We start from the raw sequence: 18,898 nt of genomic DNA, 5'->3' as shown, positions 1-18,898 counted from the left end.
CGCGCGGGTGCGTGCTGACGCGCTTAGTTGGTCGTGCTGACGTGCAGCGCGGCCCAGGCGGGGTGCGAGTGGCGCAGTCGGAACCCGCTGCGGCCCCTGAGGAAGCGAGGAGGCGTCGGTCTCGGCTGAGGCAGGCGGGCGGACCGGCGAGGCGAGGCGGCAGCTCCAGGCCCCGAGGGACTCGGGAGCTTAAGCAGCGGCAGCGGCGGCAACACCTCTCCCCCTCGGAGGCGGCGGGCGGAGGCGGCGGCGGGTGAGAGGGTGAGGGAGCGCGCGAGCCGGGTGGGGGAGGGGCGGCGGCCCCCGGCGCGAGGCCAAAGCGCGCGGAGAACGGTCCAGGCCGCCGCGCGCACGCGCGCTCGCCGCTCCTAGCTCGTGCGGACGCTCTCGCTCGCCTGCCTCCCCTCCCCCCCTCGGCTGCGTTCGGTTCCCGTCGCGCGCGGGCTTTTACTGCCCTCCCCTCCCCCATGGCAACGGCTCGCGCCGCCGACTGCTCTCGGGTTCGCGCGCGCTCGCGGCGGGGAGGTGGGGAGCGCGCGCCTCGGCTTCTCGCCTCCCCCACGCGTGCGGCCGAGGAGGCCCTCCCGCGGCTGCCCCTTCCGACATTTTGTCGGTGGGGAGGCGGCGGCGGGGGCCAGTTCCCCGATCGCTTCCCCCGAGCCCCTCCGGCCTCCGGGCCCTCCTGCGGGCTTGCGGTCCGGCGCAGAGCCGCCCAGACTCCCGGGCGCCGCGCAGCCCCCTCCCCCATGCCTCAAGGCCGAAAATAGGCCTCGGCAGCCCGGCCGCTGCTGGGAGGCCCGGGACGAGGTGCCCGCGCGTCGGGCCCCGAAGCGCTAGGCAGAGGGGCGCTGCAAACCTTGCTCCCCCCCACCTTTTTTTTTTTTTTTTTTAAGACGTGTTCAGCCCAGGTACGTAAAGGCAGTCTGGGTCTCTCTTAATTCTTTTTTTCATTTTTCCACTCTATAATCGTCTTCTCAAAAGTTGTGTTAAAGCCGAGGAGGCCGTTGGAGCCTTTCCTTGGGAAGGAATCGCTGGGCGCCGTTTCAGGCATTATTTGGCACCCAACTCTCGGAGGCTTCATTTCCACTCACGCTTATCTAAGATGTCGTCTGGACCAGAAATTCGGAGACAGTGTTGTGTTTTAAGTGTGTGCTATTAGGTTTTCTTCTTGAACTAATATTTCAAACTTTCTGGGTTCCATAGTGTCCTCCGAGCCACCGAAATGCCCCCTCTCCGCGCTTACCTATGTCCATTTTCCTGCACGTCTACCTCCTTGTTTTTGGTGCGTTGTCTTCAGTATCTTAGTATTGAATTTCCAGGTTGCTTTCTAACGCTTTGTTAGTTTGGCATTGTGATAAATTTCCCAACAAAAGAAATTCTCTGTTGTCTTGCTTTGCAGCTTATTTTTACTCTGACTTTAGCTTGAGTAACTTTTGTGCTTTCCCAGTCTGTGGACTCCAGTTAAGAATGCCTGTTTTATTATAAAGTTACTTTTTTTGGTTATTTCTCTGTGTTGACGTTCCCCTTAGGTTCTTCCTTTTAGTGTTTTGAGGACTGCCTCTGAAGCTGTGGGATTGGGGGGGGGCTTGTTCTCTAAAAGTTCTACAATTCGTTGTGTTTTAATACTCTTTTCTCAGCAGCTATTGGTTTTTTCTCCTAATGGAGTGGGAGGATTTTTGTGTGAGGTGGTATGGAAGTGTGGGTGAATGGTTAAGCTGAAGAATTAATTGCATGTCAGAAGCGTTCTTTATGGGAGGCAGAAATTAGGTGGGGTTTAGAGAAAGAGACCTAGGTTTAGAGTAGGGAGGATTGGGATTTGAGAAAATGAAGGTTGGAAGGTAGAGAAAGTGATTTGTGCTGTAAGGAGATTTTTCAATTTTTTGTGCATATTTACTTGCCTTTCCTAGGTTTAGCTTTGTCTCCTTTACCGTAGGCCTTTTTTTTTTTTTTTTCAAGCCCCCCCCCCCCCCCCCCCCAAGCTTTCTTGGATCTGCTAATGGGATTGGGCAGGGATCCAGCCTTTAGAGTTTGGGGATAGAGGTACAAGCAGTTCTGGAATTCAGCAATTTTTCTTCCATTCGTTGTCTCCCCATACTTATGTTTTTGTTTGTTTTAGTATATTTTTCCAGGTGTTTGTATACTTTTTAAAAAATTTTTAGAATTTTAAAAATAAGTCTTTTATCCATTTTTATCTCTTTAACTAATTTTACTTATTTTTTGGGTTTTATTCTTGGGGTAATTTTCCCTCATTTATGCTATGTGAAGCTGTCTTCGACAGGATAAGATGAGGGAAGAAATAAAGTATACATAATAGGGAAAATAAATAGAGTATGCGTAACTAAGCGATCTAACCAGAAGAATGGGGGTTTGAGGGTTCTTTGGAACAGGTTGAGAAAATAGAACTTGGTAGGAGGCATGGAGATAACATGAAAGGGATAAGACAGGGCTGGAGGAGAAACTCTAGGAAGTCAGATACAGAGGATTGCCAGGGAAAGCTGACAGTTTGAGGTTAGTGAAGATGGGTATAAAGTGTGAGGGGGCTTCTGAATAAGTTGAGGGCAAGGGACGTAGAGAGTACAGGGTAGTTGGAGCAGAGGAGGCTGATTTGATGTGTTCAGAGCATTGAGTTGAGAACAGATGATGTGTAAAAGCTAACGAGACTTGGGTGAGCTGCAGATCATGTAAAAAATCCTATTGGGAAGGAAATTAAAGGAATAAGTTATTAGGTGGGGTTGGTAATAGGAGCTTATAATATTTGGAATCAAGGAAATGGTGTCTTGGGAGGTAAAGAAGAAGAGGATTCTGTATTCAGGAATCATATGTTTATGATAGGCGTGCTGGCTTTTATTCTTGAGTGTGAGGCTGCACAGGACACTTGGTTTATGTTGGAACCAATTAGTCCACAGTTCAAATATGTAGGTTTTGTTTTTGTATCGGGGTAGTCTGAAGTTTTCAGGTCAGTTTTTAGAAGAACCTTTGAACTTGGACTGTGGGCCTTTAGGTGACACAGATCCATGGTGGTGGTTGTGCCGTGTTGGGAGATCCTAGTCAGTTAACAGATGTTTGGGATTAGATTGGTTGGTGGAGACGTCACTTGTGCTTATTGGGGCCAAAGGAGAATAAAGAGGTAGTGTGGAGAAATTTGGGAGAAATAGGTTTCTTTTTTTTTTTTTTTTTTTTTAAGGGTGGAAAAGAACATTTAGGTGCAAACAAATGGAAATAGTTCTTGCATTTTGGGGGGAAAGGGCTGTAAGCGTAGATGTCATTCAATGGAAAGTATAGGAAAGGTAAGGAAGGGTTTTTTTTTAGGAGACCAGGAGGATTATGCAGCTAAAGGAGGTGTAATGTGGAGATTCATGTTGAAATAGGGATGAAGGAGAACAGGGATTTGGGTGGTGGTTAGTTTGGGGTCAGGGCCCTGACCCGTGTTTCCCCGCTCCCCTTCAGGAGCGGTGGTGCCCCCCCCTCCCCCCGGGCACGGGGCCATGTACAACGGGATCGGGCTGCCGACGCCCCGGGGCAGCGGCACCAACGGCTACGTCCAGCGCAACCTGTCCCTGGTGCGGGGCCGCCGGGGTGAGCGGCCTGACTACAAGGGAGAGGAGGAACTGCGGCGCCTGGAGGCTGCCCTGGTGAAGCGGCCTAATCCTGACATCCTGGACCACGAGCGCAAGCGGCGCGTGGAGCTGCGATGCCTCGAGCTGGAAGAGATGATGGAAGAGCAGGGGTGAGGGGAGGGCTGGGGGAGAGCCAAGCACTGAGTGCAGAGCTGGGGGAATTAGGTGGGATGTAGAGCGCTTAGGGCTGGTTGAAGAGACTTGGAGAGGAGTTGTAGGAGGGGAGGAGGTTAAGGAGCTAGCAAGCGGAAAGGAGTTAAGGGACAGCTCAAGGTGGGAGATGAGGTAACTGCGACAAGAGGAAGCCTGAGGGAGTCTGAATTATTTAGGTGAAGGTCCTTGGGGAAAGGGGGGAGCCATGGAGAAACAAAAATGTACTTTAAGGGGAGAGGTGGGAAAGCAGGTGTCAGGCAAGAGAAGAGCTAAGGTATAAGCTGACAGGTGTTGCCATTGGTAGAGAAGAGGAAAGTAAACGGATATAAAGGATTGAGGCCTTGGAAAATATCGAAGGCAGGAAAAGAAGAACTGGAATAATAGCTGGATAAGGGGATGATGGGTAGGGAAGTGAAATTTTGGAGCACAATCAGGCAGAAAACCTTTTAGAGCAGTGGTTTTCAAACTTCAGCAGTGGCACCCTTTTTATACAGTGTACCTTACCTTGGAATCTCAGGAAATAGCCTGTTGAAGTTGGGGAGGAACACCTGGAATTCTGCTTAACTTTACTCTTTTGGCCCCTCGAGTGTAGCTTGTTTAAAATCCACTGTTCTAGAGGCTTCAGTAAGCAGAGAGAAGAAAGATAATAGCAAGATTTAAGAGAAAGGCCCTTTGGGTAACAGTGAGTTAAGTTTTATGTGTGCATGGAAAGGAAAGGGATCCTCCTGGGAATGAGGAGACTATAAACTTGGGACTGGGGAAAGTGCCTAGTCAAGCTTTAACCTTGAAGGGATTTGTTCTTTAGGTACGAGGAACAGCAAATTCAGGAAAAAGTGGCTACCTTTCGACTCATGTTGCTGGAGAAGGATGTGAACCCTGGGGGCAAGGAAGAGACCCCAGGACAGAGGCCAGCGTGAGTGTTTTAATTGTTACTTGTTTCCTCAGAACCCTAAATAGCTGCTTCTGTTGTCGTCTTTTACTTTGTACTCTCTGCCTGCTCTCATGTTCTTTTCCCAGTCTCATTTGGCTGCCTACAGTTATGTGATTATGACTGTTTTTTGCTAACTCTTTCTGAGCTTTGCCTTTTTTCCCCTTAGGGTAACTGAGACTCACCAGTTGGCAGAACTGAATGAGAAGAAAAATGAGCGACTCCGTGCTGCCTTTGGCATCAGTGATTCGTATGTGGATGGCAGCTCTTTTGATCCTCAACGTCGTGCTCGAGAAGCTAAACAACCAGCTCCAGAACCTCCCAAACCTTATAGGTACTCAAAGCCAAGGAACCCACATCAGCTGCTTTTCTTGATTCTAAGCTTTGTTTTTTGTTTCTGTGGGGGTTTCTTTGTTGGGTTTTGGTTTTGTTTTTTTAATCAAGCTGTTCAGATTTTGTTGTTTTGAAGCTAAAATGTCTAAGATATGTCTTAGTCTTTATTCTACTACTCTTTATCTTTCTCCAGCCTTGTCCGGGAATCCAGCAGTTCTCGCTCACCAACCCCAAAGCAAAAGAAGAAAAAAAAGAAGAAAGATAGAGGACGGTAAGTTAGTTGGAAAGTTACTCAATAGCTATTGAACAAATTCTGTTTTTCTTTCTGGAAATAAGGAGTTCTTGCTTTTAGGAAGGAGGTAAGAATTGTCAGATAAGGAAGAGGGAGTTACTGTTCTTTATTTTTAAGATTTGATTTATTCATGAGAGAGAGACAGACACAGGCAGAGGGAGAAGCGGGCTCCCTGCAAGGAGCCTGATGTGGGACTCTATCCTGGACCCCGGGATCATGCCCTGAGCCAAAGGCTGAGCCAACCAGGCGTCCTGGGAGTTACAATTCAGATTTCAGTTGGAGGAAGAATATGTTATGTTTCTTGAGTGGGAAAGGGTTGATTTCTGTAGTTTTGCCAACTGAGAACTAGCTAGCAATATCTTAAATTGGATTTTCTTTTTCTTTCTTTTTTTTTTTTTAAATAATTATTATTTACTCATGAGAAACACACACGGGGGGCGGGGGCAGAGAGACAGGCAGAGGGAGAAGCAGGCTCCATGCAAGGAGCCTGATGTGGGACTCGATCCCAGGTCTCCAGGATCACACCCTGGGCTGCAGGCGGCGCTAAACCGCTGCGCCACCGGGGCTGCCCGATTTTCTTTTTCATTTGAGATTTATTGCTTCAGAGCAGAGGTACTTAAACTTCTTGGAGAATAAATAAGTGCTGGGCTTAGGTGTAAGACCATGGTGCTGTTAGTTTTTCTTTATTATTATTTAGAAGCCTTTGTGGGGATGGGTTGTAAGTCATGGAAGGAGCAAAGCAGGATGACTGTTTTTGAACCCATGTTTAGCAGGTCAGAGAGCAGCTCTCCTCGACGAGAAAGGAAGAAGAGCTCTAAGAAGAAGAAGCACAGGTATGAGATGGGAGTATGTGGGGTGATAGGAGAGGCTTGATTGTTCCAGGCATAGGTGTTGGTTCATGTTCTTTTTTTTTTTTCCCCTCCCCTCCTCCGTCCCAACAGGTCAGAGTCTGAATCCAAAAAACGAAAGCATAGGTAAGAGCTTTTTGGGGCATAAGGGGCATAGTGGCACATGGAAAGGTGAGCCAGTTTGGCCTTACCTGTTCTCTAGAGAGCTTCTTGCAGTATAGCTCAATTCCTCGATCTTGGACTGTTAATAATTTCCTGATTCTTTTCATTTCATTTTTGGTTTTATTAATTTTTAAAATGATTATTTTTAATAATCTTTTATTTGGCAGGTCTCCCACTCCAAAGAGCAAACGTAAATCTAAGGACAAGAAGCGGAAGCGGTAAGTGAATTTGTGTTGATTTAAGGGTAATTTGCTTAGGAAGTAGGTGAAGGCTACAGAGTGGGGGATGAGGAGAGTTAGTTATGTTCTTGACTAATGATAAAGGGTTGAGAGATGGATGAGGAGAATTCAGTACAAGTGAGACAGCACTCTGAGTTGTGGCTTTTCTTCAGGTCTCGAAGTACAACACCAGCCCCCAAGAGCCGCCGGGCCCACCGTTCAACGTCTGCTGACTCTGCTTCCTCTTCTGATACTTCTCGCAGTCGGTAAGGGGTGGTCCAGGAGGAAGGGAGGGAGAGGGACTTGTGGGTTAATCAATTTAATATTTATTGAGCGCCCACGGTGTGCTAGGCGCTGCACAGACCATTCGGAAGACACGGTCCCTGCCCTCTAGGAGCTGACAGGCTAAAGCAACAGGATGGACAGACATATACATTTCCCCTTCTCTTTTTTTTTTTTGTTTTTGTTTTTGTTTATTTTGTTATTTTTTTTTTGTTTTGTTCTGATGTATATGGACTGCCAGAATAGGGGGGGTGGTGGTTTGTTCGTGGTGTCTGGGGGAGGAAGGAATCCTTACCCTGGCTTCCTTAATCGGGGAAGGCTTCCTGAAGGAGGTGGGCTCAGAGGTGAGTTGTGAATGAAGTGGGTAGGGAATGGGCAGGGTGGAGGGTTTGGGGAGGTTGAGGGAGGTGAATAAAGGGGTAGAGGGAGAACATTTCTGGGAACTGTGTTGGGAAGAAAAGGACCAAAGTGAATTGGACTTGAATTTCCATATGAGTGAGTTGAGTCTTGTGTGTAAGAGAAGGCTTTTTGGAAGAGGGTTTGTACAGTCAGTAAAGGTGGTTGGGAGTTGGGGAGGGGGTTCTCTGTTCTTCCCTGAGCTGATTTCCTTCCTCTTCCCTGCCCTCAATTACCTTCCTCAGGTCTCGAAGTACGGCAGCAAAAACCCATACAACTGCCTTGACTGGGCGAAGTCCTTCCCCCGTTTCAGGGCGTCGAGGGGAGGGAGATGCGCCTTCTAAAGAACCAGGTACCACTAACACAGGGCAGCCTAGCAGCCCAGAGCCATCTACAAAGCAGCCTAGCAGTCCTCATGAAAAAGATAAAGAGAAGGAGGTATGTTTCTGAGTTAATGGATGTTTATTGGGTTGCAGGGTTAGGATGGATGTTTAAAGAGAAGGAAAGAAGTGAATTTGGTTCTTTTTGATCAAGTTCTCTTTTGTATTTACAAATTCTTCAGAATTCTGGTTTTCAGACTGCTGGCTATTGATAGGTTTTATGTCATTGTCCTTTAATGTGTTTATATACAGTCTGGGTAAAAGTTTATTTTTTCTAAATTATGTTTAGCTTTACTATCTGTGATATCTAGGCTTTTTTATTTCCTTAAATGCTCGTTTCCAACCCACTGGGTTGCTGCCTGCAATTTGAACACGCTACTATACCTGTGCTTTAAGTATGTGTCGTTTTATGGGTATTCTGATTGAGCCTTATTCACAATGTTTTCTTACTTCATAAATTCCATAAATAGTTTTTTGCTAAATTCTTAGCTCTTTGTTCTTTTTTTCACGTCATCAAGTTTTCTAACTACAGGATGGATCACTTCAAAAACTTAATGTCTTTTTTTATATTTAAAGCTCTTATAACTATACCAACCGTAGTCTTATTTACATAAGTCATGTCCTCGAACCTTTGCCTTTGTTTTTTATTTCAGTATTCTTTTTCAAGGGTGAAGTTAGATGCCTCCCACTTTAAGGGAAATTGCTTTGCTTCTCAATTTAATAAAAGTGCCTTTTTTTTATGTTGCCATGGCACTTTGTTACGGTTGTTAGAAAATGTCATATGTTAGTTTACATTGTGTTTTTTCTAGATAATAAGACTTTTAAAGTGATAGCCTGTCCATATTTTCATGTTTTCCCCACTGTCTTTTTATACGGTCTTTCGTTAATGAATGACTGCCTGTGGTGAGAAAAGGACCAGTTGGTGTGATGGGGTGTGTAAGAGGAAAATTTCATTGGAAAGGGTGTTTGGGGTCTTTTAGGTAATAGGAAGTTCTGGTGCTTATGTTCCTATCCATACTTTCTTTTCCACTCTTAGAAATCTGGAATTCGACCTAGCCCCTCTCCGGAAAGGAGCAGCACAGGCCCAGAACCACCTGCTCCCACTCCGCTCCTTGCTGAGCAACATGGCGGCTCCCCACAACCCCTTGCAACAGCCACCTTAAGTCAGGAGCCAGTGAACCCCCCATCTGAGGGTTCCCCAACCAGGGGCCGTTCACTACCTAAGTCTCCTGAGAAACCTCCCCAGTCTTCTTCAGAGAGCTGCCCACCATCCCCTCAACCTACCAAAGTTTCTCGACATGCCAGCTCTTCCCCTGAAAGTCCTAAACCTGCACCGGCTCCTGGGTCCCGCCGAGAGATTTCTTCTTCTCCCGCATCCAAGAGTCGCTCACATGGCCGGGGAAAGCGGGATAAGTCACATTCTCATACCCCTTCTCGAAGAGTGGGGAGGTCCCGTAGCCCTACTGCTACCAAGAGGGGGCGATCTCGGTCTCGAACCCCTACCAAAAGGGGTCATTCTCGGTCCCGGTCCCCTCAGTGGCGTAGGTCCCGGTCTGCACAGAGGTGGGGACGTTCCAGAAGTCCCCAGCGACGTGGCCGCTCTAGGTCTCCTCAGAGACCAGGCTGGTCTAGAAGCAGAAATACCCAGAGAAGAGGCAGGTCTAGATCAGCAAGGCGAGGCAGGTCACACTCTAGATCCCCAGCCACTAGGGGCAGATCACGTTCTAGAACACCAGCCCGTCGGGCCAGGTCTCGCTCTAGAACACCTGCCAGGCGGAGGTCACGATCTAGGACACCTGCCAGACGTAGGTCACGCTCTAGAACACCAGCCCGGCGGGGCAGGTCTCGCTCTAGAACACCTGCTAGGCGCAGATCTAGGACCCGGTCGCCAGTACGACGGAGGTCTCGTAGCAGATCACCAGCCAGGAGAAGTGGCAGGTCACGCTCTAGAACCCCAGCCAGACGGGGTCGGTCACGCTCTAGAACCCCAGCCAGAAGAGGGAGATCTCGGTCTAGAACACCTGCAAGACGAGGACGATCTCGGTCTAGGACACCAGCAAGACGAGGACGATCTCGGTCTAGGACACCTGCAAGACGAAGATCTCGTAGTAGAAGTGTAGTTAGACGAGGAAGATCTCACTCTAGAACACCACAAAGAAGAGGCAGATCTGGTTCATCATCAGAACGGAAGAACAAATCCAGGACGTCACAGAGAAGGAGCAGGTCCAACTCAAGCCCAGAAATGAAAAAGTCTCGCATTTCTTCAAGGCGGAGTAGGTCTCTTTCTTCACCACGGTCCAAAGCAAAATCTCGCTTGTCTTTGAGGCGAAGCCTTTCAGGATCATCTCCATGTCCTAAACAAAAGTCTAGGACACCACCAAGGCGCAGTCGCTCTGGATCATCCCAACCAAAAGCTAAGTCCAGAACACCACCGAGGCGAAGTCGGTCTGGTTCTTCACCTCCTTCTAATCAGAAATCTAAGACACCATCAAGACAGAGTTGTTCCAGTTCATCTCCTCAACCTAAAGTGAAGTCTGGAACACCACCAAGGCAAGGGTCTGTAACAAGTCCCCAGGCAAATGAACAATCTGCAACACCACAAATACAGAGCCGTTCAGAATCATCACCTGACCCTGAGCTGAAATCTGCAACCCCTTCAAGACATAGCTGCTCCGGGTCCTCTCCTCCTAGAGTAAAATCTAGCACACCTCCGAGACGGAGCCGATCTGGGTCATCCTCTCCACAACCCAAAGTCAAGGCAATAACATCACCAGTCCAAAGCCATTCTGGCTCTTCTTCTCCTAGTCCTAGTAGGGTGACATCTAAAACACCGCCAAGGCAAAGCAGATCAGAGTCTCCTTGCTCCAAGATGGAATCTAGATTGTTGCAAAGACAGAGCCGTTCTAGGTCCTCCTCACCAGATACCAAAGTGAAACCTGGAACACCACCAAGACAAAGTCACTCAGGGTCTACTTCGCCATGCCCTAAAGTAAAGCCCCAAACTCCATCAGGGCACAGTCTTAGTGAATCAAAATCACCATGTTCCCAAGAGAAGTCTAAAGACTCACCAGCACAAAGTTCAGGATTCTTCTCTCTCTGTCCAGGAATAAAGTCTAGCACACCACCAGGAGAGCTGTATTTTGCAGCCTCCTCTTTGCAACAGAAAGGACAATCTCAAACTTCACCAGATCCTAGATCTGATACTTCAAGCCCAGAAATGAAACAGAGTCATTCTGAGTCTCCATCTCTGCAGAGCAAATCTCAGACACCTCTTATGGGTGGCCGGTCCAGGTCCTCCTCTCCAATCACTGAGCTGGCACCCAAATCTCCAGCAAGACCAGAAAGAAGGGAATTGTCAAGTCCTAGGCTAAAATCTGGACTGTCTCCTGAGCAAAGCAAGTCCCAATCTGACTCTTCCCCATATCCTGCAATGGACTCTAAATCTTTTCTGGGGCAGAGTAGATTGGAGCCTTCTGAATTGAAAGAGAAATCAGTCTTACTCCTTCAGGAGGATTTTACTGCATCGTCTCCCATACCAAGAGACAAATTGAGTCCTCTTCCAGTGCAGGATAAGCCTGATTCCTCACCAGTACTCAGAGAAACACCTAAAACCCCGTCAAGGGAAAGAGGTGGTGTTGGATCATCTCCAGATACGAAAGACCAAAGTGCGTTAGCTAAGCCAAACCAAGATGAGGAATTAATGGAAGTGGTAGAGAAATCTGAAGAATCCTCAAACCAGGTTCTCTCCCATTTGTCTCCGGAACTTAAAGAAGTGGCTGGAAGTAACTTTGAATCATCACCTGAAATAGAAGAAAGACCCACTGTGTGTTTGAGTGTTGACCAAAGTCAGTCACAGACTTCTTTGGAAGCAGAAGTCCCTGCAGTGGCCTCAACTTGGAGTGGGCCACATTTTTCTCCAGAACATAAAGAACTGTCTAACTCTCCTCCACGGGAGAATAGCTTTGGGTCACCTTTAGAATTTAGAAACTCAGGCCCTGTTGCAGAAATGAATACTGGATTTTCTCCTGAAGTTAAAGAAGATTTGAATGGCTCTTTTCCTAATCAACTGGAGACAGATCCGTATATAGACATGAAAGAACAATCAACAAGGTCCTCTAGACGTAGCAGTTCAGAGTTATCCCCAGATGCAGTAGAAAAAGCTGGAATGTCTTCAAATCAGAGTGTTTCTTCACCAGTACTTGATGCAGTACCTAGAACACCATCAAGAGAAAGAAGTAGCTCTGCATCTCCTGAGCTGAAAGATGGTTTACCCAGAACCCCTTCAAGGAGAAGTAGGTCTGGGTCTTCTCCAGGACTTAGAGATGGGTCTGGGACTCCCTCAAGACACAGCTTATCTGGGTCCTCTCCTGGAATGAAAGATATACCTAGAACACCATCCAGGGGGAGAAGTGAATGTGATTCTTCTCCAGAACCAAAAGCTTTGCCTCAGACTCCTAGACCAAGAAGTCGTTCACCATCATCCCCAGAGCTCAACAACAAGGGTCTTACCCCCCAGAGAGAAAGAAGTGGGTCAGAATCTTCAGTTGAACAGAAGACTATGGCTAGGACTCCTCTTGGGCAGAGAAGTCGATCTGGATCGTCTCAAGAACTTGATGGGAAACCGAGTGCATCCCCTCAAGAGAGAAGTGAGTCAGACTCTTCTCCAGATTCTAAAGCTAAGACACGAGTACCGCTTAGAGAAAGGAGTCGCTCTGGATCATCTATAGAGGTCGAGAGCAAATCTCGACCTTCTCCTCGGCGCAGTAGATCTGGCTCATCTCCTGAAGTTAAAGATAAGCCAAGAGCAGCACCCAGGGCACAGAGTGGTTCTGATTCCTCTCCTGAACCCAAGGCTCCTGCCCTTCGAGCTCTTCCCAGACGAAGCAGATCGGGGTCATCAAGTAAAGGCAGAGGCCCTTCTCCTGAAGGAAGCAGCAGTTCAGAGTCCTCTCCAGAACACCCACCCAAATCTAGAACTGCTAGAAGAAGCTCTAGGTCATCACCAGAGCCCAAGACCAAATCCCGTACTCCACCTCGCCGTCGCAGTTCTCGATCATCTCCTGAGCTGACTAGGAAGGCCAGACTCTCTCGTAGAAGCCGCTCTGCATCATCCTCACCAGAGACCCGTTCTAGAACTCCACCAAGACGCAGAAGAAGTCCTTCAGTGTCTTCTCCAGAGCCAGCTGAAAAGTCCAGATCCTCTCGCCGTCGGCGCTCAGCTTCATCCCCACGTGCTAAGACAACTTCAAGGAGGGGCCGTTCTCCTTCACCAAAGCCTCGCGGGCTCCAGAGGTCCCGTTCCCGCTCAAGGAGGGAGAAAACCAGAACGACTCGACGTCGAGATAGGTCTGGATCTTCTCAGTCAACCTCTCGGAGAAGACAGCGGAGCCGGTCAAGGTCTCGGGTCACTCGGCGGCGGAGGGGAGGTTCTGGTTACCATTCAAGGTCTCCTGCCCGGCAGGAGAGTTCCCGAACTTCTTCCCGACGTCGAAGAGGTCGTTCTCGGACACCCCCAACCAGTCGGAAGCGGTCCCGCTCACGCACCTCACCAGCCCCGTGGAAACGGTCAAGGTCTCGGGCCTCTCCCGCCACTCACAGGCGATCCCGGTCCAGAACACCGCTGGTTAGCCGCCGTAGGTCTAGGTCTCGAACTTCACCAGTCAGTCGGAGACGATCAAGGTCCAGGACATCAGTGACTCGACGAAGATCTCGATCCAGAGCATCCCCAGTGAGTCGAAGGCGATCCAGGTCTAGAACACCACCAGTAACCCGCCGTCGTTCAAGGTCCAGAACACCAACACGCCGCCGCTCCCGTTCTAGAACTCCGCCAGTGACCCGAAGAAGGTCTAGATCTAGGACTCCACCAGTAACCAGGAGGCGATCTCGAAGCAGAACTTCTATCACTCGCAGAAGATCAAGATCCAGGACATCTCCAGTCACCCGTAGGAGATCTCGATCTCGCACATCTCCGGTAACTCGAAGGAGGTCCCGCTCTCGAACCTCTCCAGTCACACGCCGCCGATCACGGTCCCGAACACCTCCAGCTATTCGGCGCCGCTCCAGGTCTCGGACCCCACTGTTGCCACGCAAACGGTCTCGAAGTCGCTCTCCACTTGCTATCCGCCGCCGTTCTAGATCCCGTACTCCGCGAACAACTCGGGGCAAGCGGTCCTTAACAAGATCTCCTCCTGCCATCCGAAGGCGTTCTGCATCTGGAAGCAGTTCCGATCGCTCACGGTCTGCTAGTCCTCCAGCAACAAGGAATCATTCTGGTTCTCGGACACCTCCAGTAGCACTCAATAGCTCTAGAATGAGCTGCTTCAGTCGTCCTAGCATGTCACCAACACCTCTGGACCGCTGTAGATCACCTGGAATGCTCGAACCCCTTGGCAGTTCTAGAACACCCATGTCTGTCCTGCAGCAAGCTGGTGGCTCCATGATGGATGGTCCAGGTCCCCGAATTCCTGATCACCCAAGAACATCTGTGCCAGAAAATCATGCACAGTCAAGAATTGCACTTGCCCTGACAGCCATCAGTCTTGGCACTGCGCGGCCACCTCCATCCATGTCCGCTGCTGGCCTTGCTGCAAGAATGTCCCAAGTTCCAGCTCCAGTGCCTCTCATGAGTCTCAGAACGGCCCCAGCTGCCAGCCTTGCCAGCAGGATTCCTGCAGCCTCTGCAGCAGCCATGAACCTGGCCAGTGCCAGGACACCTGCCATACCAACAGCAGTGAACCTGGCTGATTCAAGAACACCAGCTGCTGCAGCAGCCATGAACTTGGCCAGCCCCAGAACAGCAGTGGCACCCTCTGCTGTGAACCTTGCTGACCCTCGCACCCCTACAGCTCCAGCTGTGAACCTAGCAGGAACCAGAACCCCAGCTGCTCTGGCAGCTTTGAGTCTCACCGGCTCTGGCACACCCCCAACTGCTGCAAACTATCCTTCCAGCTCCAGAACACCCCAGGCTGCAGCGCCTGCAAACCTGGTGGGTCCTAGATCTGCACATGCCACAGCTCCTGTGAATATTGCCAGCTCAAGAACCCCTCCTGCCTTGGCACCTGCAAGCCTCACCAGTGCTAGAATGGCTCCAGCCTTGTCTGGCGCAAACCTTACCAGCCCCAGGGTGCCCCTCTCTGCTTATGAGCGCGTTAGTGGTAGAACCTCACCACCGCTTCTTGACCGAGCCAGATCCAGAACCCCACCAGGAGGGCCAGGTTCCAGAACCCCACCATCTGCCCTGAGCCAGTCTAGAATGACCTCTGAGCGGGCTCCCTCTCCTGCCTCTAGAATGGTCCAGGCTTCCTCACAGTGTGTTCTTCCTCCAGCTCAGGATAGACCTAGGTCCCCTGTGCCATCTGCTTTTTCTGACCAGTCCCGAGCTTTGCTTGCCCAGACCACCCCTGCAGCAGGGTCTCAGTCCCTTTCCTCTGGGACAGTGGCCAAGACCACGTCTTCTGCTGATGACCACAATGGCATGCTCTCTGGCCCTGCCCCTGGCATGTCCCATCCTGAGGGTGGGGAACCACCTGTCTCCACGGGGGCCCAGCAGCCTTCTGCATTGGCCGCCCTGCAGCCGGCAAAGGAGCGGCGGAGTTCCTCCTCCTCCTCCTCCTCCAGCTCCTCTTCCTCATCGTCGTCATCATCGTCCTCTTCCTCCTCCTCCTCTTCCGGTTCCAGTTCTAGCGACTCAGAGGGCTCTAGCCTTCCTACTCAACCTGAGGTAGCACTGAAGAGGTGAGAGGCTTGACTTTTAGAACTGTTTCTATGGGGCAGGTTTTGGGGATGGTTGGTGGTGGGGAGGGAGAAGCCCTGTCCAGAGGTTCTCTGCTCTTTGATGGAGGTATGGGGAGCTTGACCCTTAAGCTGGGGGTAGAAGAGAATGCTGGGGTGGGGGCAACGGGGGGGAGGAATGGGTCAGATAAAAGTCTCCTAAGGTTAATTCTCTAGAGGATAATGATGAGTTTTCCGTCTCTACAGAGGACAGAACTAGAGGAAATGGACTTAATTTTACAGCAGGAGGGATGGCAGTTAGACCTCAAGAGGAACTCCCTGGGCTGGAAGGATCTTCAGAGGTCATCCCATCCCTCTCCCTGCCTCCAGGCAGGACGGCCCCTCCCCCAGCCAACCTGCACTCACAGGGGCCTCCCCAAACTGTGGCTCTCCGTGGAAGGAGACCACCCAGCTCACCTTCCACACCTGAGCCCAGGAGCCTTATTCCATCAGGGACATTCTTGAGGTTTAGCCTTGATCCCTTGTGCTGCGGGCCCCAGCCTGTTGCTTGTCTTAGCAGAGGTTGGGTCAGCTCGGGGCCACTGCTCTCCAGAGAACGCGCTCACTGGCTCTCTGAGCTCTCGGTCTGGAGAGCACTCACAGCCTTTCTGCAGCACCACTCCCCCACTGCCGTTCCTCCAGGCCAAGGAAGGTAGGGTTGGGGCTGGGGCAGCTCGTCTCCTTGTGACACTTTGCTTCTCCCACAGGGTACCCAGCCCCACCCCAGCCCCAAAGGAGGCTGTTCGAGAGGGACGTCCTCAGGAGCCTACCCCAGCCAAGCGGAAGAGGCGCTCTAGTAGCTCCAGTTCCAGCTCTTCCTCTTCCTCTTCATCTTCCTCCTCGTCCTCCTCCTCTTCCTCCTCTTCCTCCTCCTCTTCCTCCTCCTCCTCTTCCTCCTCTTCTACTTCTTCCTCCCCCTCCCCTGCTAAGCCTGGCCCTCAGGCCTTGCCCAAACCTGCAAGCCCTAAGAAGCCGCCCCCTGGTGAGCGGAGGTGAGTGCTGCCTTGCTTGAGATGGAAGGGGTGGGGTGAGACCCTGGGTGTGAGATCCCATGAGATCCCTGCTGGGAATCTCAGGTGGACTGTGGTGTCTGGTTATGTGGGAGGAGTCGGGCTCTCCTCTCCCTACCACTTTGGTTGTGTCCCATTGTGGCGAAGGGCTGCACCATCCGAGTGGGTGCTCCAATCAGAATTGTGGAGTAGTCCTAGGTTCCTTCCTCTCCCTGCCCCTGACATGCATCCTGTTCCCTGCTCCCAGGTCCCAGGGATTCTAGCTTTTAAATCTCCCCGTTGCTACTGCCAGGGCTTTGGTCTGGCCACCGTCATCTTCTCCCGACTCTGTCCACAGCCTCTTCCCTGTCTCCCTGCCTCCACGCCATTCTCTTCCACACGTAGCCAGAGGGATCTTTCTAAAACGCACATCTGGTTACTTCCCTCCACTCCACAAATCCTTCCGGGACGCCCTGTGGCCTGCAGGATAAAGCCCCACCTCTGCGGGAATGGCGTGTGAGGCTCTTCACCAACTGGCCTTGCCTGCCCTGTGTTCTCCTCTCCTGCCCGCCCCCACACATGCCCTGTGCTCCAGCCACACCCAGCGCCTTGCAGTCTAAGGAGAACCCCATGCCTTTGGACATGCTGTTCCTTCTGCCTGGAATTCCCTTGTCCGCCTGGTGAACTCCTCGTTCTGCAAGACTCCGCTCAAACAGCACCTACGAGAAGACTACCCTGCCCCTTCCCTGCCCCACATCCCCTCCCCCGGGGTCCCCAGACCCACGTACATCGGTCCTTGTGGGGCTGCTTCCCATACATGGGGCCAGGTGGGCCTCCCTTGGCCTGCCTTCACCACCAGACTGAGCCCCTCCAAGGGCAGGGATTGTCTTTATCTTTGCATCCCCCGCTGCACCCCGTGCCCTGCCCCTTGGGGCACTCGGTGGATGGTGTGCGGGCGGATGGGTGAGTGAGCAGACAAAGGTGGGTCTGAGGCTGGCCCTGTGTGGTATGAGGTTTGGTGGTCAGGACCTGGGGGGTGGTCCTGAGTGTCGGCTGGCGGCTTTGGAAGTGCGTGGTGCTATGGGGGCTTGCTCTGCTCCTCAGGTCCCGTAGCCCCCGGAAGCCAATAGACTCTCTCCGAGACTCTCGGTCTCTCAGCTACTCGCCTGCGGAGCGCCGCCGCCCCTCGCCCCAGCCCTCGCCACGGGACCAGCAGAGGTAGGGCCTCCTGTCTGTAAGCCCAGTCTGGTCAGCATTGCTGAGAAGTTCTGAGGCCCAAAGGGGCCAGTTTGATGTTGCCTTGTGTGTGATCTGATCTCTTCTCGGTGTTGTTGCAGCAGCAGTGAGCGGGGTTCCCGCAGAGGCCAGCGTGGGGACAGCCGCTCCCCAGGCCACAAGCGCAGGAAGGAGACACCCAGCCCCCGGCCTGTGCGGCACCGTTCCTCCAGGTGCGTCGTCCTGGCACTCAGGTGCTAGTGTCCTTGTGAGTGTGCGGGCTTGGCGGGCCACTTCCCTGACTGTCCCTTTCTGTTGCAGGTCTCCTTGAATCTTTCTGGGGCTCATTCTATCATACCCCAAGTTCCGGAGCTGCAGGGAGTGTCCCCTTTCCCCAGCAGAACTGTGGGAAGGGTCCTTGTCTGCCCCCCTTTGAGCCCTGGCAGCATCTTGGGGGCGGGCTCTCCCCTCCCTCCTTTTTCTTTGTTCCTGTGAAATGTTAATCTCTGTGAGTTTTTCCTGGTTCACGTTTTTGGGGGGTTTGGGGTGGGTGGGAATGAGAATGGGAGTTGTGGGAGGGGAGGATACAGTTGGGGACACCCTGGTCTTGAGTTAGAAAGGGTCTGGGAGGCCATGATGCCCCCTCCTTTACCCCTAAGTTCCTGGGGGGGCGGTGGTTTGGAACTTGGGAACTTGTGTGAGGTGTTCCCAGAGGGAAGGGGCAGGAGTGGAAATTAGTTGGCCCCTACTGCCCCCCAGTGAGGTTGTGGCCCCTCCCCCAACTTTTCTTCACGTTTCTTAAAGGCATTTTGGTTTTTTAAAATCTGTACAGCAAGAGCAACTTTTTCTGTCAAATAAAAATGAGAAATGCAGGAATTGGGTCTATAGATTGTTTATTAGGGGTGGAGACAAGAGATGTCCTCTGACATGGCCCCCGCTGCCCCTTGGGCCTCAGGATCTCAGGCTGCAGGTCCTCCAGGGATCCCAGTCTAAAGCCTACACCCTGGCTCCAGCTTGCTTCTCCTCAGCTCAGGAGCTTGGGGGAGCAGTGGGAGCCTGCCTGCTGGGAGGAAGTCTCTAAAGGAACAAAGCCTCAAACCTTAATCCCCAGGCTGAGTAGAAATATCTTCTGGGGCTCCAGGTACCTCCCAGTCCCTCCCAGTCCTCTGCCAGGGGCCTCGGGCAGGTGGGGGTGGACGGTTGGGCCCACAGAGCTTGGGGTCTCTCCTGCTGGCCTAGCAAGCAAGGGCCCAAGAAGGAGTCTTGAAGGGGGGGCAGACCCCATCCCAGGAAAAGGGTAATGCCTGAGTCAGAA

At 51.5% G+C, this 18,898-nt stretch overlaps 1 protein-coding gene across 14 annotated transcripts; it reads left to right on the top strand.

Annotated features, from left to right (window-relative positions):
• The first annotated feature begins 43 nt into the window (after nucleotides 1-43).
• SRRM2 (serine/arginine repetitive matrix 2) lies at nucleotides 44-18,459 on the top strand. 14 transcript variants are annotated; one of them, XM_077906269.1, is made up of 15 exons: nucleotides 44-253; nucleotides 3,448-3,727; nucleotides 4,576-4,683; nucleotides 4,868-5,032; nucleotides 5,225-5,302; nucleotides 6,094-6,156; nucleotides 6,265-6,297; nucleotides 6,501-6,551; nucleotides 6,725-6,817; nucleotides 7,475-7,667; nucleotides 8,646-15,343; nucleotides 16,087-16,371; nucleotides 17,473-17,586; nucleotides 17,706-17,816; nucleotides 17,905-18,459. In XM_077906269.1, the coding sequence occupies exons 2-15, from the start codon at nucleotides 3,486-3,488 to the stop codon at nucleotides 17,912-17,914; spliced, it is 8,244 nt and encodes a 2,747-aa protein (XP_077762395.1). In that variant the 5' UTR covers nucleotides 44-253; nucleotides 3,448-3,485; the 3' UTR covers nucleotides 17,915-18,459. The 14 variants fall into 14 exon arrangements, 8 of the variants coding, with proteins under 8 accessions (XP_077762395.1, XP_077762396.1, XP_077762398.1 ...); XM_077906270.1 differs by having other exon boundaries at nucleotides 44-261; XM_077906266.1 differs by lacking the exon at nucleotides 44-253 and adding an exon at nucleotides 1,231-1,282 and having other exon boundaries at nucleotides 17,709-17,816.
• The last annotated feature ends 439 nt before the right edge of the window (nucleotides 18,460-18,898 follow it).

Source organism: Canis aureus, chromosome 8, assembly GCF_053574225.1.
Source record: "Canis aureus isolate CA01 chromosome 8, VMU_Caureus_v.1.0, whole genome shotgun sequence".
Lineage (NCBI taxonomy): Eukaryota > Metazoa > Chordata > Mammalia > Carnivora > Canidae > Canis > Canis aureus.
This window is presented reverse-complemented; position numbering and strand designations above follow the sequence as displayed.

Coding starts and splice junctions, on each gene's coding strand:
- SRRM2 (XM_077906265.1), top strand. CDS start 1,246: ATGTCCATTTTCCTGCACGTCTACCTCCTTGTTTTTG. Junction 3,728..4,575: donor GAGATGATGGAAGAGCAGGG/GTGAGGGGAGGG, acceptor TTTGTTCTTTAG/GTACGAGGAACAGCAAATTC. Junction 5,033..5,224: donor GAACCTCCCAAACCTTATAG/GTACTCAAAGCC, acceptor ATCTTTCTCCAG/CCTTGTCCGGGAATCCAGCA.